Source organism: Carassius gibelio, chromosome B3, assembly GCF_023724105.1.
Source record: "Carassius gibelio isolate Cgi1373 ecotype wild population from Czech Republic chromosome B3, carGib1.2-hapl.c, whole genome shotgun sequence".
In the NCBI taxonomy this organism is placed as follows: Eukaryota; Metazoa; Chordata; class Actinopteri; order Cypriniformes; family Cyprinidae; genus Carassius; species Carassius gibelio.
The window spans coordinates 1,925,691-1,949,773 of record NC_068398.1 but is presented as its reverse complement, the minus strand read 5'-3'; the positions used below and the strand labels follow the sequence as shown (position 1 = coordinate 1,949,773).

The 24,083-nt window shown below is 43.5% G+C and overlaps 2 protein-coding genes across 12 annotated transcripts in view; both read left to right on the top strand.

The window, feature by feature from the left end:
* The first annotated feature begins 1,890 nt into the window (after positions 1–1,890).
* The window catches only part of LOC127952173 (zinc finger protein 93-like), a 119,894-nt gene continuing 97,701 nt past the window's right edge, over positions 1,891–24,083 (top strand). For 8 of the 11 annotated variants that reach the window (XR_008152837.1, XR_008152838.1, XR_008152840.1 and 5 more), the window contains exons 1-2: positions 1,891–2,027; positions 20,635–20,832. Coding sequence is in view for 3 of the 11 variants with exons in the window: in XM_052550556.1 (XP_052406516.1) it covers positions 20,754–20,832 (79 nt within the window). In the remaining 8 variants the exon portion in view is untranslated. Of the gene's footprint in view, positions 2,028–13,817; positions 13,952–20,634; positions 20,833–24,083 lie in introns of those variants that run through there. The other 3 variants (XM_052550560.1, XR_008152841.1, XM_052550563.1) reach the window with 3 other exon arrangements.
* The window catches only part of LOC127952186 (zinc finger protein 665-like), a 117,132-nt gene continuing 95,009 nt past the window's right edge, over positions 1,961–24,083 (top strand). The window contains exon 1 of the mRNA XM_052550586.1: positions 1,961–2,027. The gene's annotated coding sequence lies outside the window, so the exon portion shown is untranslated. The remainder of the gene's footprint in view (positions 2,028–24,083) is intronic.

Here is a 24,083-nt window from a genome sequence, read left to right as displayed (position 1 = left end):
TAAACCGGAACTGGAAACACTTCACATAACACCCGATGTACTTGCTATATCATTAGAAGAATGGCTTCTCTCTTATTCTTATTCTTTTTCTCTCTTATTCCGAGGTCACCGTAGCCACCAGATCCAGTCTGTGTCCAGATCAGAGGGTCACTGCAGTCACCCGGATCCAGTACGTATCCAGACCAGATGGTGGATCAGCACCTAGAAAGGACCTCTACATCCCTGAAAGACAGCAGAGACCAGGACAACTAGAGCCCAGATACAGATCCCCTGTAAAGACCTTGTCTCAGAGGACCACCAGGACAAGACCACAGGAAACAGATGATTCTTCTGCACAATCTGACTTTGCTGCAGCCTGGAATTGAACTACTGGTTTCGTCTGGTCAGAGGAGAACTGACCCCCCAACTGAGCCTGGTTTCTCCCAAGGTTTTTTTCTCCATTCTGTCACCGATGGAGTTTCGGTTCCTTGCCGCTGTCGCCTCTGGCTTGCTTAGTTGGGGTCACTTCATCTACAGCGATATCATTGACTTGATTGCAAATAAAAACAGACACTATTTCAACTGAACAGAGATGACATAACTGAATTCAATGATGAACTGCCTTTAACTATCATTTTGCATTATTGAGACACTGTTTTCCAAATGAATGTTGTTCAGTGCTTTGACGCAATGTATTTTGTTTAAAGCACTATATAAATAAAGGTGATTGATTGATTGATTGATCTTCCTGAAGCTCATGTAACGGAGGCCAGCGAGTAGTGCTGTGCAGGTAAACCTCACTCCCCGATCTCAAGAGACGCACTAGCGACAGACGCTAGTGGCTGTAGCCATTTAGCCTCCTTGTTAGTGCGTCCGCCTCCCATGCCGGAAGACCCGGGTTCGAGCCCCGCTCGGAGCGAGTGCGAGGAGCGTCAGAGAGGACCCGGGTGAGAGGGGTTACATTGGTGCCGTGACCCGGATGGGAGTGAGGTTTAGGGGGTGAGTGTAACGGAGGCCAGCGAGTAGAGCTGTGCAGGTAAACCTCACTCCCCGATCTCAAGAGACGCACTAGCAACAGACGCTAGTGGCTGTAGCCATTTAGCCTCCTTGTTAGTGCGTCCGCCTCCCATGCCGGAAGACCCGGGTTCGAGCCCCGCTCGGAGCGAGTGCGAGGAGCGTCAGAGAGGACCCGGGTGAGAGGGGTTACACTCACACACTTATTAATAACACTGATGATTCAAATAAACTCATGTTTTAGTGTATCTGATGATTAGATTTCATATTACATACAGAGTGTTTAAAAGGAAATCTGATACCTGCATGTTTTATCGTGTTTATATGATTATTTCCTTGTTGCTGCCATGGGAGCAGGGCAGGAAATTATGTGTGTGTGTGTGTGTGGGCGGAGTCTGTGATGTCACGAAGCTAAACACCTTCCTTCTGTCAGATTAACAGCAAATACGAGTTCAAACTTTTTTTCTTTTTTTTATATTTCAGATATGAAACATATTGAGTTATTCATTTGTGTTGAAAACGGCGAAGCAAGAGGCATTAGGTCTCTTTGTAGAGCTTTAATACCTAAAATCATTAAAGGATTATTTCTGACAACTGATACCCACTGATCACTTAGAAATGTATGCAATGTAAAAACAATAATAAATACATGACTTGAATAAATCTGTCTCATTATGTCTTATTCTTTCACTGTGTATAACAAATAATTTATTCGTACGGGGGAAACTATTCAGATCTTTACCGTGTTTCACTAGTTTCTTGTATTTCGTGTAAATACAGTGTATCTGAAATAATAAAGTGTAAATGAGAAGTTAAAGTTATAAATGCGCGAGCGTCCAGCAGAAGGCGCCAGATCTACTCAAGCGCTCACTGATGACGCTTCCGCTTCCGGAGTAACGGACACACAGTTCAAACCAACGGAACTGAATTCGTGAATATTTATAGCCTCGCGGGGATTTAGTCTGTAGTTTAATTCACAGAGCTGGAGCATTTGTGATTGACCCGCGTGATATGACGAGTTTGAACACAGTCACGTGAGTGCTCTTGATAATATTCAGACACAGATGTTGTATGTGAACTCTTGTTGTATGTGAACTCGTGTACATGTTACTCTAAAACTATCTGAAGTATTTTACTGAGTTTAGGTTAGGAATCTCTTGCGTTCTGGTTTTGTATGAATATTTTAGAGTTAACTATAGTTGATCAGTTTTATTAGATGTTTTACACCAATATCCATGGTTTCAATATGATAATTCACTTTCAGAGGCTGGTATAACTTGTAAATTATTTGTTCCTCTGTTTCTGAAGTGAAGAGAAAAAAAAACGGTTGCCTGTGTTAGACTGCACGCTGTAAATAGTCTGGTAAAACAATTCTAGATTAGTGTAAATTTAAGGAGCATCATCAGTTGTGCATGAATCACATTACAAATAGGTATTCAAAATATTTGAATGTTTAACTGTGAAGATCAAGCCGTCCTCCTACGTGTGAACATTAGAAGTAAATAGAAATACACAGTAGAGATGGAATATAAGACCAATATAAGAAACCGACACAGAAAATTAAAAATGCACTTAATACAGAAGCAGAAGTAAAGAGGGAAAACATATGTGCTAGTTATTTAGTTAATGTACAGATATTATTTACAAGTGTGCTATTTTACAAAGGTACATTTATTGTATGAAAGATCAAAAAGATAAACGATGCAGATTTATTTTCATAGTTGCTTTTGCTCATATTGTGCCAATATTAGTAAAGGGCACTGTAAATAAATAAATAAATCCATACGATGTATTAAAAAAAAAAATGAGTAAATATAGTGAATACAAATTAAAGAATAACAATAAATAAGTACAGAAAATAATACATAAATGGAAAATGTAAAAAAAAAAAAAAATCATGATTAAATATTATGGTAGCACTTTATTTTACAGTCCTGTTCCCCATGTACATACTATGTACTTATTATAGTAATTACAATAACTATGTAATAACTAGGTACTAACCCTGAACCTACCCCTAAACCTAACCCTACCCCATGTAGTTACCTTGTATTACCAGAACTTTCTTAGATAAATACACTGTAAGTAAACTATAAGTACATGCAAGTACACGTACTGTAAAATGAAGTGCAACCAATATTATAACTGTTGTATCCAATAGATCCAATAAATGATGTGCACTCTCCAAATCAATCACAAGAAACTGGCAAGACAAAGAAAAAACAGAGGAAAGAAGAACAGGACAGAAACTATGAAGAAATCGTCTCCAAATCAAAAGATCAAATTAATTATATAAAGAAGAGATTAATAAGATGATTGTATTTAGTGATTTTCGTTGTGAATCAGAATCTGTTGAGGTCTTAAACTCAGAAAGGCCTCAGCTCCGTCTTTAAGTGAGAAAGGTGTTTCTACATCCTGTGAGCCAGAAAAAAAACTGATATTTCTCTGAGAATTCGAGAAGCTGCTTCTATATTTTGTGCTGCAATGCAGGCTGTTAAGAGTGACCTCTCTCATTTTGAGAGATATACAACTTTTTCCACTTTTGACATAATTTATAGCGATACACAAGTAGCCTGCTGTAGTGTGATTGATAGTTCTATATTTTTATTTTCTATTTTTCATATTGGATTTTCTGTATTTTCCCAGTGTTGTATTTGCACAGGTGTTGGCCTTCAGTATTTTCTCTGTGTATATGACTCAATCTTCTGTCAGCATTCCTCTAACAGAGGAAGACTACGAGCAGTTAGATCTAGTCTTTCCTACTTCTTTAGTAGTTTCCTTTCCTCTGTTTTGTTCTCTTGCACCTTCCTAGTGTTTTGTGCCTAGTGTTTTGTGAGAATCTCTTTTACTTGTTACAGACAATTCATTCCTCTTTGAGTAAAGGTTTAATTTAATTCGTAACAGACAGCTTTAATCTTTAAATGCACTTTGTGACACTTTCAGATGGTCTGTTGAGCGTGATGTTTCTGTTATTTGCTTCCTGGTCTCATGGCATAAACGTACCTGGGTCAAACACTAGAGACAGTAAAACACCTTTTATTCCTTTTCACACAAATATACAGGGTTTTGATTAATAAAGCCTAATTTTTGGACAATTACTTGAAGAATATCATGTTATGACCGGGAGATTTAAAAACTGATGCTTTTGAACAATCGCTTCACACATATTCAGTTTCATATCTAGGCTGGCTGGGTATTGTTCAAAATCTTTCGATCTGGTGCCAATTTCGATACCATATGTTTTAAAATCCATTTCAACATCAACACAAATACATTAAACACCAAACCTTTATTTTTCACCTTAATTAAAACTAATTCTGGTAAGACATCACACTCAGGATAACATTATTTATACAAATGGTTGTGCTTTTTGGATGGGGTGTGCCATTCAGGGCGGACTGGGACCAAAAAGTGGCCCTGGACTTTCTGGCCCACAGCAGCCCACCACATCATAACGCAAACGCCCCTGTTTTGATGTCATTTATTAATTTAATATTTAAGTAAACAGATTGGGGATTTTAACCAATAGGACAATTTATCCTCAGTTGAAACCAAAAAAAAAAAACCCTGCATGCAGCAGCTGACTCCTCTGCATTAAGCGACTCCTAGTGAGCGATACATGCTCATCAAGACACAAACGCTCTATCTAGCTCTCTCTCTCTCTCTGCCCTCTCTCTCTCTCTCTGCCCTGTCAAAACTTTCACTCTATGATGGTTGAGCTGTGCAATTAATCCGCGAATCACATTCGTCAAGGGCCGGGGAGCAGCTGGCCCGTACAGTTAATGAATAACAGATCAACTATGACAACCTACATCGCACTTCCTGCGATGTGACTATCGTGGATTCATGCATCGCGATATCAATGCTTAAACGACACATCGTGCAGCCCTATTACAGATGTACTTGAAGTCTTTATTCATTCGAGATGTTCAATAATAGATCATCTTTGGCTCGGTAATACAAGTTCATGATCCAATTAGTGAACCGATGATTCTTTTGAGTCAATCTTTTAAAATAACAATTTATCTTGTTTAACGAAACCAGTGTGGAAACCAGAGTTTCAAAAACTGGATAGATCTGAGGTGCAGAGCTCGCAAAATCGTTAGCCCCACGTACCGGGGCTATTGTGTTTTCCAGTCCGATGGGCTATTGTGAATAGTGATGTAAAATTCCTAACTTGATTCGCGTTGTTCACTCACTTGAAGGGGTGAAACGGATCGTAGCTGATCGTTTGCACTTGTTTCTAAATCTTGCTGATTCAAGCATTTTAAACAATTTGCGCGCGTTCGGCGCTTGCGCTCACTCCGTCAAAGCAGACAATCTGTGTACAGAGAATGAATTCATCTTTCGCGTATCGTATCTTCTGAATGAACACATACACACATTTACCTCAAAATAATTGTCTCTGCAAGTATTCTCGTTAACACAGTCGGTTAATTCGCTGTACCGGATAAATCTCTCTCTCTCTCTGTTTTTTAGACGACGTGAAAGGGGGCGTGTTTCAAGATAAGCAATGGAGTAGACCAAACTAAACCGGGAGGAAGGGAAAAACACTCATCCAAACAAATGCTTCATTAAATTGGTGGTATTGCCAGCTTTGGTTGCAATACTCTTATTGCATATGTTGCACTTTGCTGACTCGGCATCCACTTTTATAAAGTGTAGCCACACTTTAGACCTCTTTGGCATTGTAAAACGGAAACGTTTTGAGAAAAAACAACTACACTTGTGTTGTGTGACTGCGAGTATCTTCAGAAATCCTCCCCGTCACTTAGTGGTGGACAGCCAATCACGGCAAATTTAGGTCCTTACACAGGGTTTTTCCTGGGTCAGAATTGGTCTTCGGTGGTGGCTGACCAACATGGTCACGGTTTAAAGTTCTAAAAGTTTTTTAATCAAGAACAGTGAGTGATTTATTTGCTTTTGCTGTTCGATTTATATAAAAACTGTCACTTTAAGAGAATGCATACAACAGGCATACGTTCAGCCGGCTATGTCTGCTGTAGGATACTTACCAAGACGGGCATTTTGACAATTTTTTGTGTGTGAATTTTTCCATTTAAACGCAATAGCTACTTCAGAAAGATCTTAATATTTGCGCGCGTTCTGAGGCGCGGGTTTGCGCGGAGCACATGCACAATTCTTCTCACTGTGCGCGCGAGCTCGCGTCCTTTGGCTCTTAAATGTTAAAACTGACAAAGCTTAAATGAGTTAAGCTTAAACACATATTAACGTGTGCTGTTCAGATCTCATCTGTGCTCGCGCACTGACAGCGCCCGGGTGATTATGGAATAAATGACTGCTCATATTCCAGCAGTAATTCACATTGATCAAGAGTGAATCCAGGGTTTTTTTGTTTCTAGTTTTTTTTTTCTCATCACTGTTGTTGTAATGTCTGGGAATACAGAATGCGCATCCATCAACAGAAACATATATTAGTTGAACCCAGTTTGTTTTACGTGCTATTTATAGCAAACCATATTACAGATGCTTTGTCAAATTTAAATTGAACCGCGGTCCCAGCATGAGCCGTGTGTGGTGAACCGAATGGTTCGGTAAAAAAAAAAAAAAAACTAAAAGCAACAGTTTTTTTTCTCCTATTTATTCATGAAAAAAATATTATTGTCATCCTTTTATAGCCCCTCTTTGCAAAAAAAAAAGCTGTGATTTTTTTTTTTCCATGACTGGCTTTCATAGTTTAGGAAGATAAAATCATTTTTTGATAGACCTGATCATTATTTTAGTATAATCATATCAATTGAAAACGTAGTGTTAAAAGGTGTAATAGTGTTATTTTTTACCAAATAAAATTTAATAAAATTAGCAGCTAGCTAGCAACAGCTTTCTTTGTGCTTTGATCTAGTTTCGTCTCACTCCAGTCTAACTTAAAACTAAATGGTTTTATAGGTTATTAACTGCACATTGTCTTAGGCCTATACATACTGAGGATTATTAAGGCAAAATTTTACTAAACACTCTTGCTTAATGGGGGTAAGCACACTTTCTCATTTCATAATTTTTTGCGTTTATTTAAAGTTATGTCAGCTGCATGTGCGGAATGCTTGTCACAAGTTGTAAGAGAAAATAAGGCAACTTTTTTTTGACTGCAATTCACACCCTGCGGTAATTCAGCCAAAAATATATTCCGAATGCACCACGTAAAACATGGATTCGGTCTTCCGACCTTAGGATGAGTTGATTTTGATGCGAGGAGAAAGCAAAGACAGAACTGAAGACGGAGAGTGCGCATGCGGGGGAGGGGCGCTGTGCTCGTTCTCTCCGTCACTCCGTCAGTAGCCTGCTTCACTCACAAAACCCAATTACAGATCAAATTAGGCTTTGGCGGGACAAAAAATCGTTTTGGCGGCCGCCAAAAAAATTTCAATGTAGGAAAAACCCTGCTACATGCACATCTGCTACAAGCTCACACAGACACAGCCGCTAGGCAAAAAAAAACGTCCTCTTGCCTTTTGGAACTGAAATTTGGCGCCTGCAGCCCCCCCTCCCATTCCTGAAGAGAAAGTCGGCCAATGCCATCTGCGCCCCCAGCCTGTGAACCACCTTGAACTTAAACGGCTGTAAAGCTAGATACCAACGGGTGATTTGCGCATTGGTATGGCCGGAGCAGAGGGTGAACTCCTGCCCCAGGAGGTAGTAGCGAAGGGTGAGGACCGCCCACCTGATGGCCAAACAGTCCTTCTCTATGGTGCTGTACTTAGTCTCTCTCTTTGAGAGCTTTCGACTAATGTACAGCAATGGGCGGTCCCACCTCCCCATCTCCTGGGACAGGACTGCGCCCAGCCCCCTGTCCGACGTGTCAGTCTGCAACAAAAGGGGGAGAGAAAAGTTAGGAGCGTGCAGGAGTGGTCCACCACACAGGACAGCCTTAACTCGGGTAAAGGCCTGTTGGCACTGCTCCGTCCATTGGACCGTATCCGGTACCTCCTTTTAAGTGAGGTCAGTCAGCAGGCTGGTGAGGTCCAAATAACCAGGAATAAACCTCCTATAATATCCACCCAGCCCCAGGAACGGCCTCACCTCCTTTTTGGTCTTGGGTCTGGGGCAGGTCGCAATCACTGCCGTTTTGTCAATTTGGGGACGCACCTGCCCATGACCCAAGTGGAAGCCCAGATACCTTACCTCCACCCGCCCAACCGCGCACTTCTTCGGGTTGGCCGTTAGCCCCGCCCGCCTCAGCGCCTCTAGGACAGCCCTCACATGCTCCATATGCCGCTGCCAGTCCCCACTATAGATGATGATATCATCCAGGTAGCCTGCGGGATATGCAGCATGGGGTGACAGCACTCGATCCATGAGATGCTGAAACGTAGCGGGGGCCCCAATCAAGCCGAAAGGAAGCTTCACAAATTGGTGTAATCCAAACGGCGTGGTGAAGGCTGTTTTTTCTTTGGACATGGGAGATAAGGGGATCTGCCAATATCTTTTTGTTAAGTCCAATGTCCGGTAAAAACGAGCTATACCTAACCGATCGAGCAACTCGTCCATAGATCCAGTCGGCATCTAGTCATAGCTGGGGGCGTGGCCGGCGTGGGGGAAAACACTGCGAGCATCGTGTGTATCTGAATGGCAAAATGCACATATTGAGCACTCATTCCCAGAGACACGTAGTACAATTGTAGTCTCTTTTAACTTTAATATTCATAAACACTAGTCCATATCGATATTTGATTCATTTTACAGCCCTAATATAGATGTATTCATAAAAAAATAGCCAAATCCCGTGACGTTCTGCTTTATACAGCAAGCTCTATTTTTGACTGGATTCCGCGATTCAATCGTTTCGCAAACACAGACAGGGTGAATTTATGAATGAAATTGTAAAAGTTCTGAAACAAAACTAAGTTGTTACGTGTCCACATGCTTTTTTAAGTTAGTTTATGTTCGACACTAGGCTAACGTTACATAGTTTTGGTTAAGGTAGAATGATAAGGCTAATTATATATGCATTCCACTTTCTGAAACAACCTTACACAGTTTTGATAACGTTAATAATGAACACGATGTTAATATAGCCTGTCTGTGATGAAATGCCGACTGCACACACATACATGCTTAGTCTTGGGATTCCACAACTTCCCTGAATCATCCTCAAAACTTATTGCTTGTAGCCATTTTGCAATCCTTTTCGGCTCTGTATGTTTATTAGGAAGGTTGTAGAACTTAAATTCATAATTTGTTAGTTTATTGGAGGTACAGAAAACGACACAGCAACTCTTCTGCTTGATTGTACCGTTTATTTCAATTGTCGCCAAGGGAATGTTTTCCCCCACGGGCTAAATTCACATCACGTGACGGGGTGTTCCTGGGGGCGTTCCCAGACCAACCGTCTGTATCTATCCGCGGCATTGGATAAGCATCAAATTTTGCCCTGCGATAGTCCACACAAACCGCACCGAGCCGTCCATTTTAGGCACCAAAACTATTGGCCTCACCCAATCACTGTGGGGCTCCTCGATTACCCCCAACCCCAGCATCGCCTCTAATTCTCTCTGAACCACTTTTTTTCTTGTGTTCAAGTAGTCTATACGGCCGACTGTGAACCACCACGCCCGGCTCCATCTCAATATGGTGCTGAATCAGATAAGTACGACCAGGTAGAGGCGAAAACGTGTCTGCAAATTCAGACTGTAAACGCCCAATGTCAGTGAGCTGCGAGGGCGAGAGGTGATCCCCTCCTGGGGCCAAGGCCAGCTCCAAGCCGTTCTATTCACCGCGGGAGTTTCACTCGTTCATTCTGGTCAGTGTTTACATCCATCCGCAAGCTCATGTGGGCTCAGCTTTACAGAAACTCGCTGATCAGATCACAGAGACAGAACAACAACACCTGGACTCTGTTTTAATCATTCTTGGGGACTTTAATAAAGCCAATCTTTCCCGTGAACTGCCAAAATACAGACAGCATGTTACTTGTCCCACAAGAGACAGTAATATATTGGATCACTGTTACACCACAATAAAGAATGCATTTCACTCTGTTCCATGAGCAGCTTTGGGACGTTCTGATCAACTTCTGGTTCATCTTATACCATCCTACAGGCAGAAACTAAAATCAGCTAAACCTGCATCAAGGACTGTAAAAAGATGGACTAATGAAGCAGAGCAGGATTTACAATCTTGTTTTGACCTCACTGATTGGAGTGTTTTTGAAGCTGCTGCCACCAATCTGGACGAACTCACAGAGACCGTAACATCATATATCAGTTTCTGTGAGGATATGTGTATTCCTACAAAGACTCAACTAATTTACAACAATGACAAACCGTGGTTCACTGCAAAACTCAGACAGCTCCGTCAGGCCAAAGAAGATGCTTCCGTGAAGGGGGACAATGTCTTGTATAAACAGGCTAAATACACACTGGAAAAGGAGATCAAAGTGGCAAAGAGGAATTATTCTGAAAAAATAAGGACTCAGTTCACTTCCAGCGACTCTGCATCAGTGTGGAAAAGTCTAAAGAAGATCACCAACTACAAGACACCACCCCCCAGCACTGTAGAGAATCAACGACTGGCAGACGATCTGAACGAGTTTTACTGCAGGTTTGAAAGAACACCCATCACCTGCCCTGAACACCTCCCCACTCAACCATTCACACCCTTCACAACTCCTGCAACCAGCCCTGAATGCCTCTCCAAACAAACGTTCAGACCATTAACAGCTCCTACAACCCATCCTGAACACCTCTCCAATCAAGCACTCTCACCATTCTCACCTCCTGCATCCCCCCTCTCCCCCACACCTGCAATTCAGATCAGCGAGGATGCGGTGCGCCAGGTCTTCCGGAAGCAGAAAAGGAAGAAAGCACCAGGCCCAGATTGTGTTACACCAGCCTGTCTGAAATCCTGTGCTGACCAGCTGGCCCCCATCTTCACACAGATCTTCAACAGATCGCTGGAGCTGTGCGAAGTACCTTCATGCTTCAAACGTTCCACCATCATCCCCATCCCTAAGAAACCCAAAATTTCAGGACTAAATGACTACAGGCCTGTGGCTCTAACGTCTGTAGTCATGAAGTCATTTGAAAAACTGGTGCTGGCCCAACTGAAGGACATCACTGGATCCTTGCTGGATCCTCTTCAGTTTGCCTACAGAGCAAAGAGGTCTGTGGACGATGCAGTAAACATTGGACTGCATTATGTTCTGCAACACCTAGACAGACCGGGGACTTATGTGAGGATCCTGTTTGTGGACTTCAGCTCGGCCTTCAACACAATCATCCCAAACCTCCTCCTGCCCAAACTAAATCAGCTCTCCGTGCCCACCTCCGTCTGTCAGTGGATCAACAGCTTCCTGACAGACAGGCAGCAGCTAGTGAGGTTGGGAACATACACATCCAGCACCCGTACAATCAGCACCGGAGCTCCCCAGGGCTGCGTTCTCTCCCCACTGCTCTTCTCCCTGTACACTAATGATTGCACATCCAAGGACCCCTCTGTCAAGCTCCTGAAGTTTGCAGACGACACCACACTCATCGGCCTCATTCAGGACGGTGACGAGTCTGCTTACAGACAGGAGGTAAAAGAGCTGGCTGTCTGGTGCACTCTCAACAACCTGGAGCTTAACACGCTAAAAACAGTGGAGATGATCGTGGACTTCAGGAGAAACCCCCCTGCACTCCCCCCACTCACCATCATGAACAGCCCTGTGACCGCAGTGGAGTCATTCAGGTTCCTGGCCACCACTATCTCTCAGGACCTGAAGTGGGACATTCACATTGACTCCATCGTAAAAAAGGCCCAGCAGAGGTTGTACTTCCTTCACCAGCTGAGGAAGTTTAACCTGCCACAGGAGCTGCTGAAACAGTTCTACTCCACCATCATTGAATCCATCCTCTGCACTTCAGTAACTGTCTGGTTCAGCTCAGCTTCTAAATCTGACATCAGAAGACTACAGAGGGTAGTCCGGACTGCTGAGCGAATCATCGGTACAACCCTCCCTTCTATTCAAGAACTGTACTTATCCAGAGTGAGAAAAAGGGCTGCCAAAATCACTCTGGACCCCTCACATCCAGCACACTCCCTCTTTGAACTGTTGCCATCTGGTCGACGCTACAGAGCACTGAGCACTAGAACGACCAGAAACAGGACCAGTTTCTTCCCTCAGGCAATCCATCTTATGAACAGCTGATAACAACTGCGAACACACTACACTTTATATTTATATACACATACACTTATTTATCTAACACACATACTTAGTATACACTTAAATTTTTGCACATAATATACATGTACATACATAACTGCATTTTGTAAATATACCTGCCTACAATTGCCAATTTGTATATTGTCATTCACTATCTACTTATTTGTATTTTTTTTATATTTTTTATTCTTTATTATGTGTTTTATGTTCTGTCAATGTCATTCTGTTGTACTGCAGAGCTTATGTCACAAAAACAAATTCCTCGTATGTGTAAACATACCTGGCAATAAAGCTCATTCTGATTCTGATTCTGGCCCGAGATCTTCCTCTCCGCTCACCGCCGTCCCTATCAACACTGACTCCTTTTCGCTCCATTTTTTTAGGAGGTTGACGTGGTAAATTTGCTGTGAGTCGCCTCTGTCTGTGCGTACTACTTCATAATTGAGATCTCCTACTCGTTGTGTGACCTCAAAGGGTCCTTGTCACTTTGCTAATAATTTGGAGCTGAAGGTTGGCAGTATAGGCCGATATTTGTCATAATTTATATATCAGCATCGGCCGATATCCGTGTTTAGTAGCGCCTATATAAAGTCAAGCACGTCGGCGGGCAGCCCCATGTTATTGGTGCGGTGGAAAGTGATGCTGCTGCTGCTGCATGTGAAGCATCTCAAGCCAAAACTTTTGGAAGATTCAACAACAGTCCCGGAAGATAAAGGTAGTCAGAGAATTTCACTCTGTAAATGGGGTTGTTGGCTCTTACAAATACTGCAGCGTGATTGAGAGCTCCGTTTCTCCGCCTCGCTCACAGACAGCACCGTGCTCAGAGAGACAGCTGTCCTGGAGCTGCCCAGTACCGTGAATCACATTTGTTCGGAAGCATGGTTTGATGCAGACAATAAATACAAATGAGTTTGGTGGAAAACTGGTTAAAGATGTCAATATTCAATAATTTCCATGATCGATCATCGTTTAAATTAACGATCAATTAATAACCTTAATGCTGCAAAATGCTTCTGCAGCGGTATTATTATTATGTGCGAAAGCCACTTGGAAATAAATTTTTTGTCACCCGAATTAAAGGGGTTTTAGTCTGAATAAAATGTTTTTTCTCTGAACTGCAATGTTTTCAAATGACACTATAGTAGTGGTGCAATGGGTCATCATGATCCGTGATCCGTTCTGATCAATATCTTCGGTTCGGCACAAACGTGACCTTTTTTTTTTTAAATATATATATATAAATCGCATGTTCAATCCACACTCAGTGGTCATGGCGAGCGGAGGAACGGAGCTTGAATGCCCCGCGCATGTTGGCTTTCTTGTCAGATATAATGATGAAGAAAAGAGGTTAGAGTGAAAAGATTGTGCCAGATCTTTATGAACAGGAGAAGAAATAAGTTGTGGATGACCTATCCCGAGCATCCTCTGTTGCAAAAAAGACAAAACGTATTTTCATTTGTAGGGGTGCTCTGATCACGATCGGCCGATTGTTATGTGCATCTCGTCAGTAAATCCGGTTCTCTGATCAGCAGTTAAATCCATCAGGTGCATGATTACACATAGAGCAGCTGTTACTACACAGAGCCGTTGTTAATTGAGAAGATGCACAAATCCACGTTCATTTTCAGCGTTTATTGGTGCAACTGTGCTGAGTTGGGTCCGAATCTAGAGAGAGAGACAATGAGGAGCCACGCAATACCAAAGGGAACTGGCAGACAGCTCAGGAATAAGCCAGTCGTCTTTGAGCCGGGCAATGCCAGCGGTATGGGACAGGATCATCTGCATGTTTACCAGGTATATAAGGTTCCCATATGATGCAGTTGACCAGCCAAACATTAAAATGCAATTTGCAGCGATAGCCGGTTTTCCTAATGTTATCAGAGCGATCGACTGCACACACATTGCTATAAAGGCGCCATCAGAAGAAGAATTTGCATATGTGAATCGGAAACATTTCCATTCAATAAATGTGCAGATAATATGTGATGCACAAATACGCCTAACAAATATTGTGGCAAGGTGGCCTGGGTCAACCCATGATTCATACATCCTTACAAAGAGCATGGTTGGGATGAGACTCCAAGCTGGCAGGTTGCGTGATGGGTGGCTTCTTGGTAAGTGAGGCATTTAAAGTTATTATTCTATCTAATAGTTTTTGTTTGCATATAATTATTGAATAACCCTTCAGGAGACCGCGGTTATCCATTAAAGACGTGGCTTTTAATCCCCACCAACCCACAAACTGACCAAGAGCGCAGATACAATGATGCCCATTTTCACACTCGTTCAGTTGTAGAGTGGGCGATTGGGCAGCTAAAATGTCGGTGGCGCTGCCTTTACAGGACTGGGGGGATGCTGTTATACTGCCCTGACAAGGTGTGCCGCATTGTGCTGGCCTGTGGTGGGCTGCACAATGTTGCGCACAGGCATGGCATACCACTTGGTGAGGTGGCAGCACCGCCAGATGACCCTGACCTAGGAGCAATTTATGTGCAGCCCAACCAACAAGCCGTTCATGCCCGCCAACATGTGATTGCGACAATATAAATGTAATCAGAGACAAAGTTCACTTTTTGACCAATTTCTTTAATGAGTGGCTTATGTCTGTAAGTGCGTCAGTGATATTTTTCAGGTGACTGTTAATTTCCCCGATGGCCATAACGATTTGCTGTTGTGACTCCAAAACAGCATGTGTCAAGACGCGGCCAGACGGATCGGCGTCAGCACTGGGGGGAGCACTGGAAACGCAGTGGGCGCTGGCTGCTCAGGAGGGGCGGACACCGAGTGCCCCTCCTGAGCAGTGGATGTTTCGGCTGTTGCGCCAGATGAGTCTAAATAAAAAGCCACATGTTAACTGTAATTTAAGTACATTCCATTTTTAAGGGGCACACACATTTGCAATAAATGAAATGGATCCGTAAAATCTCTGGTGTACTTTTGGTCCGCTACACTGAATGCATTTGACAATTAAATGGGTAAGCTATATGTACCAAAGTAAAAACAAATGAGAAATTGGTTACCTTCGTCGCAGTCCTGTAAATCAGAGTCTCCCACAGCAGCAGATACTACTCCAGAGAGTAAAGTGTCACCCATAATTGAGGCAACTCTCTGCTCAAAGGGTGTACGTTCATCGACCCCTTTACCACTGCCTGTTCTGCCCACACTTTGTCGGTGCGCAGCAGTTCTCCGTTTAACGTCCACCTTTATATCAGACCATTTCTTTTTAAGCTCATTTACAGTGCGACTTTCAGATCCCACCGCATTGACTGCTTCAGCCAAACTCTCCCATTCATATTTTTTTCCTTTTGTTATTAATTCCGGAAGACAAAGTTCCAAATAAAATATTTTTTTCTAGTCTCTACCTCCGATAGTAGCACCTCCAATTCACTTTCCATAAAGTTTCGTTTCTTGCCGCTTGCTTTAGCCATTTTCTTACTGCTATCTTTTGCCAAAGTGGACTCATTACCATATTTAAATTGATTTAATTAGGGGAGGAGACTGGGTGGGGCGTTGTGCTCATGCATGTGCGCTCAATTTTACGTTAATTGGGATGTACAAAGAGAATATGCGTGGAATCCTTCGTACGCAGAAATTCATACATCTGTTGTTTGTTTTACAGCTTTGTCCGTACGCAATGTTTTAGTATGAATTCAACGCAAGTCTTTGCACATGAGGCCCCTGGTCAGTGAGAATCTCTTTTGGGATTCCCACGCAGGAGATTAAAAGAAACAGGGCGTCCGCCACACTCTTTGCTGAGATCTTGCGGAGTGCCACTGCTTCAGGATATCGTGTTGCTTTATCCACTATGACTAACCCAAAACGATGTCCCCATGCTGATCGTTCTAAGGGCCCAATGAGGTCCATACCAATTCGTTCGAAGGGGACCTGCACTAGAGGAAGAGGTCGCATTCGGGTGGCTGGTGGGTTCACCAACTGACATTCCCGACAAGACGCGCACCATATGCACACTTTCTCGTGAATGCCCGGCCAAAAAATCGGGTCATTAGGCGATTTAATTTGGGTTGTATCTTCCTTTCTCTGAGCGTCATGGGTCACTCGACACAACCGGTCCTTAATAATGGCAAAATATGGATAGTAGAACGCGCAGTCCGGATGGAGGACCTACCTATCGATGGAACGGACCTGCTCGAATGCATGTTTGAGGGTCTCATCCTGGCACTGCTCCAGAGGAAAGTCATTGTGACTGAAAAGGTTTAGCCTCGCCTAGTCACTCGGTTCCCCTGAAGCTTCCCAACTGGGTCCTAGCACAGATTCTCCCACCTGAGCGCTCGCCCCGCCCTCCGGCCCGCTCTTCTTCCCTGAGGCATCCACTGTTAAACAGCCCAATAATTGTTTGAAAGCTGGCCAATTGGTCCCCAAGATTAGTGGATGCCAGAGGCGCGGACTAACGGCCACCTCCACATAAAGCTTTTGTCCCCTTAATTTGATGGCTATGGCTTTTACGGGGTATTCCACTATATCCCCATGCACACACCTCACCTTAACCATGCGGCCCGTATCCAATGCCCTGGATTGTATCAGGCTTTGATGGATGGAGGTCTGTTTACAACCTGAATCCACCAAAGCCTGATCGGTACCCCCCTTAATACTAATAATATGGTATTTGGTACAACCCGGCTCGATCGGGGGCAGCCTGCGGGTTGTCCGGGATCTGGACCAATGTTCCCACCTCCCCGCATACGCCAGCAGGCCGGCCTAGGCCTCACCGCCGCCCTAGTGGCCGGAAGTGGGTCAGTTGATTGAAGTGGGGAAGTGGCAGGTGGCTCATCAAGTGCCTCCCAATGCGGTTTCGCCACTCACCTGGCAGGGCCCCGCTACGCAGCAGCCGGATCTGTCCCCGTCCTCCAGCGGGGGGCGGCCCTCGGTGGCCCAGCGAATCGGGTCCTGGGATAAGGGACAGGCTTTGAAGAAGGGGAAGAGGGGGGGGTAGATCGAAGGAGTTCGCAGACCCCGGAACCCGCCGCACAGCAACGCCGGCCGTTGGCACTGGTCCCACTGGGCGGCTCTCTTTGGTAGTCGTGAGATGAGCTGCTTTGTTGATGATGGTCTCTGGCCAGCTGTCTGTTGGCCACCCACACGCCTCAGCCGTCCTCTCAAACAAGTCGATAAATGCTTCTGGATCGTCCTTTTTTCCCATCTTCATCAGAGGCATGTGGGTGGCGGGGTTGAAACTGGGGGAAGCCGACCTCATCTGAACCTCCCGGTCCAGCTGGTCCTCCTGCTGGACCTGCATCATTGCCTGAAACCGATGTTCATGGTCGTTCTCCTTCCTTCCCGGATATCGGCAACAGTGTGATAAAGTTCTTATGTAGGAGAAGGAAGGAGACCAGGGTCGGCGTTTCTGAGGCTCGTGGGTTTTTATTAATCACCAAAAATAAAACAAAGTCACGCCACCTGCGCATACGTTTAATTCAAACCACTGATGGACAATTCAGTCTTGCTTTCCACCTTTCTGCTTGAGTCCCCATGAGTCCTCAGCTCTCTATCCCCTCGCTGGTTCGCGGCTGGCTTAAATACCGCTCCCCACGCCAATCACTGCAATGAGAAGGTGTCACTCGTTTCTCACTTGACCCACTTACCACCGCTTGTCTCTTCACTCTCTCTCCCGTTACGGACCTAGCTGACCCAAGCCTCCCCTGCCACAATAAGTTTTGCATTTAACAATATCGACTAATTTTAGGGTTGGGTTTGGTGAAGGGCACATTTCAAACGTGATCGAGCATTAACTTTTATCCACATAGCAAATGTCTTGTGACCCAGATCCAGGAAAAACGATAACTTTTCTCTCTGCCCAAATGCTGCAAAGAATGACGGCCCTGAAGTGACCCAGAACTGGATTTAAGACAAGGGCAACACATGGGCTGTAACCAGCCCAAATCTCAAACAGTTAAACACAGTTGACTAGCCCTGATCTGGGCCAAAACAGTTTTCATCATTGGTGCCAATTCTCAGCCTTAAGTAAACCAGAATCCCCAAATCTGAGCCACACTTGAGCCTTTTATAGCCCAGACCCAACCCAGACAGCAAGCAGTTTTGGCCAAGATCCGGCCCACATCTGGGCCAACACTATGTTGCTGTCTGGTAATACAGAATCTTAATATTTCATATTATTGCATTGTGTATTACTATAAGCACCATCATTCTTTTTGTGACATGCTTTGGTCCAAGGCAGCAACATTAACATTAACAATAACTTAATAATAATAATTTATTACAGATATGACAAAAAGCAGTATCACAGTAGTCCAAATGACGATGATTTGCAGTTGCAGTCCTCTCAGGCAGATTATAATAGAATCATGAGGAGAAGGGAATAATTTAAGTTGTCAAACACTGAAAATACTACCCTGATCCACTCCGTCAAGGCACACCTTTCTCATTCAAAACACGCATCACCGAAAACATGGCATGTCGCAATCTCTGACGAAACTGGCGAGAGCCAATGAGCGTTTGAAATCGTTGCTGTAAAACTTGTTGTAAAACAGCACATTTTTTTTTTGTTGTTACAATAGCTACAGAAGAAGGAGATACATATCGCCAATGAATGCCGTTTGAATTTGGATCTGTTCCTCACACCATCAAATGGAAACAGAGGATTCAAATAAAAATAAAATTCTTTCATGATCATTTTATTTAATGCTTGTGCATGACAGCATACTAATAAAAATGATGTGCCCCCACTCTCTATTATAGATCAGTGTATGTCCAAATAAATATTACATGATAACGGTTAAATGATCTCTCTTTCTTTTCATATAAGGATTCTAACATTATTTATACAAAGTATAATAATATAAAATTATAATTAAGTGCGGTTTAATGCACTTGACTGATTTGCTTAAAGGGGGGGTGAAATGCTCGTTTTCACTCAATATCCTGTTAATCTTGAGTACATATAGAGTAGTACTGCATCCTTCATAACTCCAAAAAGTCTTTAGTTTTATTATATTCATAAGAGAAAGATAGTCTGTATCGACCCGGAAAAACACGACCGGCTGGAGGCGTGACGTGTGGGCGGAGCTAAAGAATCACAAGCGCCAGTAGGCTTTTGCGTTGAGAGCGTTTGGAAGTTGTGACATTACCGTGAGGAAAAAAATACCATCATCCAAAACAAACCATGGCTAACTGTCAGATTCAGCCATTTATTTATGATCCAGAATCAGATCCCGAGGCTGAAACTGAACGAGAGCAGCAGCAGCAACGACTCGCTTAAAGCGGGGCTCGAACCTGGGTCTCGGGCATGGGAGAGGACGCACTAACAAGGAGGCAGAGATATTTGAAGCAGTTTTACTCACCGCCTGCGGTTCCAACACACGATCGTGACCCTTTTTCGTTGGGATTGCATCATCCTTAAGAAATAAGCGATACGCAAATCCGTCGTCAAACTGGGCCTTGTTGGTAGAAAAAGCATCTTCGAAATGCAGGGAACAAACAAAAACACTTGCACAACTCCGTTGATGCTCTGTAAAAATAAACTCCATCCACTGGTCCCTTAATGCTGTTTTTTTTTTTGTCAATCTGTGCAGGGTTGTCATGCCCTGGCAACCAAAAACACACTTCTTTTGTGACTTTTCGCGACGCTCTCGCTCTGATCGGTGAATGAATGTCTGTGCTCAGCCTCTCAGTGCTCTGCTATACGGGAGCGCGCGCTCTTCCGGCAGACGTGCCCTTAGGACCCATATAAGGAAATTCCGCTCCATCTAACGTCACACAGAGCCATACTCGAAAAAAACTTTCAGAAACTTGTGACAAACCGGAAGGAGTATTTTGGGAACAAAAATACTCCTTCAAATATACAACTTAATTTTTGAAACTTTGTCCATGTTTAGCATGGGAATCCAACTCTTTAACAGTGTAAAAAACTCAGTATGCATGAAATAGCATTTCACCCCCCCCCCCCCCCTTTAATTTTGAAATGATAATGTCTAATTCTGTTTTGACTTTCCATTTCAAAGACTTCATTTTTAACAATACTACACTTCCATTAAAATATCTGTGATATTTTAATCATTATCATGCAATATTGTATTTATCTTGTTTATCGAGGGTTACACAATATGGTGCCAGATCTTATCCTGATTTGGGCCACATATCACTGGACTGATTTGGGCCAAACTTCTCCCACCAACAATCGGCCTTTTTTACCAAACAATGCTGATTTTTGAAAGCACCAAAACAAACACGGCCATACCCCGAAAGGACTTCGCCCCTATTTATCTATCTGTAGTCGATCTGCTAATATCAGTCTGTGCACTTGAAATTAAGCGCTCTCTTCTCGCTATCCTTACAAGACACGCCCCTTACTTCTGATTGGCTACAAGTGTGTTTTGGGACTCGGCCCGACACTGTAGTCAAAAGTGTTTAGGTCAAATATAATGTAATATAGTAATGTTATGATTTACAAAGAGATAACACTTAATGCCTCTTTGATTTAATTTTTATTTTCTTCCACACAGAAATTCATGTTCAGTGAAACTCCTCTGACAACAATCTCCTATTCATCAATTCACCAATAAATGCAGGAATATTTCCATCAGTTTACAAGTGAAGACGAGCCTCAAATCATCAAAAAGAGATGAAATCTGTTAAGACTCAGTTTATTAAAGAGGACCGAGAGAAGATGAGACACACTGAAGATACTGAAGAACAAACAGGTTGGTGTTTAATATTCATTAATAATGCTCATGGTTATAAAGCTTCAGGCAGTTTTATATTGTGTTTAGAGCTGTTGAATAATTTTGCTAAAGCAAAGGGACACGTTCTATGACTTTTTCTGACCAGTACAAATTAAACAAGTAGTGTTTTACCAAACTGATTCACAGCAACATCTCAGATTTCCATAAACATTCTCTCTTATCTCTTACTCAGATTGACTAAACAGTTCATGGAACCTCACAATTTTTAAAATAGTAATTTAAAGATCAGTTTACCCCATTCATGAACACAGGGGCAGACTGGGACCAAAAACATTCTCCTAGAACTCACACTTTGCATTCAGTTAACAGATCCATACAAATCATGCATGAAATAGAAGTTAATGAACTCAAACGATTGCTTTATGTGCTTTACAGATGAACTTGAAGTATTTATTTATTTGAGATGTTCAATAATAGATAATCTTTGACTTGGTAATACAAGTTCATGATCCGATTAGTAAACAGATGGTTCCTTTGGAGTCAATCTTTTAAAATAATAATTTATTTTGTTGAACAAAACAAGTGTGGAAACCAATGGTTCACAAACTGGATAGATCTGAGGTGCAGGGCTCAAAAAATCTCGAGCCCAATGTCCTGGGGCTATTGTGTTTTCCAGTCGGGCAAGTGGGGGTAAGTGCAACAGGACGGTAGTCATTGAAGCAGGATGGAGATGGCTTCTTTGGGACTGGGATGATGGTAGTGGTTTTAAAGCATGTGGGAACAACAGCCTGACTCAGTGATATGTTGAAAATGTCTGTGAATACATCAGTGAGTTCTGCTGCACAGTCTCTCAGTGCACGCCCTGGGATGTTGTCAGGACCCGGAGCTTTGCGTGCATTGATCCTGCTGAAGGATCTCCTCACGCTGTCTGGGGTCAGCGTCATCACCTGGTCACCGGGAGGAGGTGGAGTCTTCTGTGCAGTGGTGCTGTTTTGTTGCTCAAAGCGAGCGAAGAAGGTGTTCAGCTCGTTCAGCAGAGAGATGTTGTTGTCACAGGTCCGGGGTGGGGGCTTGTAGTCCGTAATGGTCTGTATCCCCTGCCACAGGTTCCTAGTGTCTCTGCTGTCACTGAATTGATGAGCTATCCTCCTGGAGTGCTGTCTCTTAGCCTCTCTGATCCCACGGGACAGGTTGGCCCTAGCTGTTCTCAGGCCCACCTCATCTGCAGCTCTGAAGGCAGCGTTCTGTGTCTTCAGGAGTCTGTAGACCTCCCCTGTCATCCATGGCTTCTGGTTGGCCCGGACAGTGATGGTTTTTGTGACTGTTACATCATCAATACACTTATTGATGTAGGCAGTGACAGTCTCTGAGTACTCCTGGAGGTCAGTGGTGTTATTGCATGTGGCAGCCTGTTTAAACATGTCCCAGTCAGTTGTGTTGAAGCAGTCCTGAAGAACATCTGATGATCCTTCTGGCCACACTTTAATCTGTTTGTAAACTGGTTTGGCGACTTTAATGAGTGGTCTGTATGCAGGCATTAGCATAACAGTGATGTGGTCTGAAGCTCCGAGGTGGGGGATGGGGGAGGGCTTTGTAAGCTCCTCTCTGTGTGGTGTAAACAAAGTCCAAAATGTTATTACCTCGTGTTGGAAAGTTGATGTGCTGTTTTTTTTTTTTGGAAACACACTCTTAAGGTCAGCATGGTTGAAATCCCCAGCTATGATGAGAAAAGCATCAGGGTGTGCTTTCTGCTGCTCACTGATGTGCTGGTACAGTTCATTTAGTGCGTCGTTCCTGTTGCAGCTGTTGTTTGGGGGAATGTAAACTGAAATGAGCACTATAGCAGTATATTCCCTCGGCAGATAGAACGGCCGGCACTTAATAATCATAAACTCCACCAGGGGTGAGCAGTGTTTGCAGATCACAACAGTATCGCGGCACCACGCGTCATTGATGTAAACACAAAGCCCGCCGCCGCGGGTTTTTCCTCCCACGACGAGAGCTCTGTCCGCTCGATAGCACGTCAGCTGGTCGAGCTGAATAGCGCCATCTGGAACGCTGTTGCTGAGCCATGTTTCCGTGAACACAAAAACACAACGGTCTCTTACAGTCCTCTGAGTTGAGCGTAATAATCGGATGTAGTCCAGTTTATTATCCAACGAGCGTAGGTTAGCCAGTATGATGGTGGGGATAGATGGCTTGTGTGGGTTAGCCGTTAGCCTAGCCCGGATACCTCCACGCTTCCCCCTCTTCTGCTTCCTCTCACGCCGCTTGTGGCGCCTCCGCTGCGGGCGAGATGCAGTAGTGGGGGTCGGTGATGGTGAAGGCCTCAGTAGCAGATCAAGATCCCGCAGCTGTTCTGCTTGCGCGGAGTTTAACTGTAAAAATGCGGTCCTGCCGACATCGAGCAGAAACTCGGGACTGTATTTGCGCTTACAGACAGGTAGACGCGAAGACAGCATACAAAAACACTGCGACTCACAAGACAAAAACACGAAAACACCGTTCTGTCGGGACAGAGAGAAGCCGCTGCGTGTGGACGCGCCACCATCTTGATACAGTGTTCTTCTGCTTATGAGCTTTACCTGTTTTGCAAAAATACCGCTGATCCATGGGTCCAAAAAGTTGCAGTTTGGTCACATCACTCCATATAACATTCCTCCAGAGCTCCACAGGTCTACACAAATAAATGTTATCAAGTTAAAGTTGTCCTTTGTTTCTTTGATCAAGAGTGGTATTCTACAAGATGTCTCAACATGAAGGCCATACTTGTCTAGTGATCTTCTTACACACTGCTTTGAAATGGTTTTCCTCCTTTCATCGGGTCATCTTGCAAGTCTTTGGCTGTACATTGCAGGTTTTTCTCAGTTGCTCTGATAAAACGTTTTATGATATTGTGCTTTTTCTTCAACACCCTCAAAGGTTTTCTGGTAAAACACACGTTAAACTTAGGGAATACGGCTGAGAGCTGTGTCTCTTGGAAATCTTCATATAGCCTTAGCCTTTCTAAAGTACTATGATATTTATTCTCTTTAGCTTTCATGACATCTCTGTTGACATTTTTGCTACTCAACTTAAGCACATGCATGGGCCAAACTGTATGTGTAACAGCTCAAGCTAATTCTGTTTTTAATAGAGTTTCTAAAAGCTTAATTGTGTTTTGAGACTGTTTTATTCCCCACCATGCAAATAAGTGATTTAAAAACAGCAATGTTGAATCGGGGTTGAATAATTATGACACAGCAGTATTATAAAAAAATCTTATAACT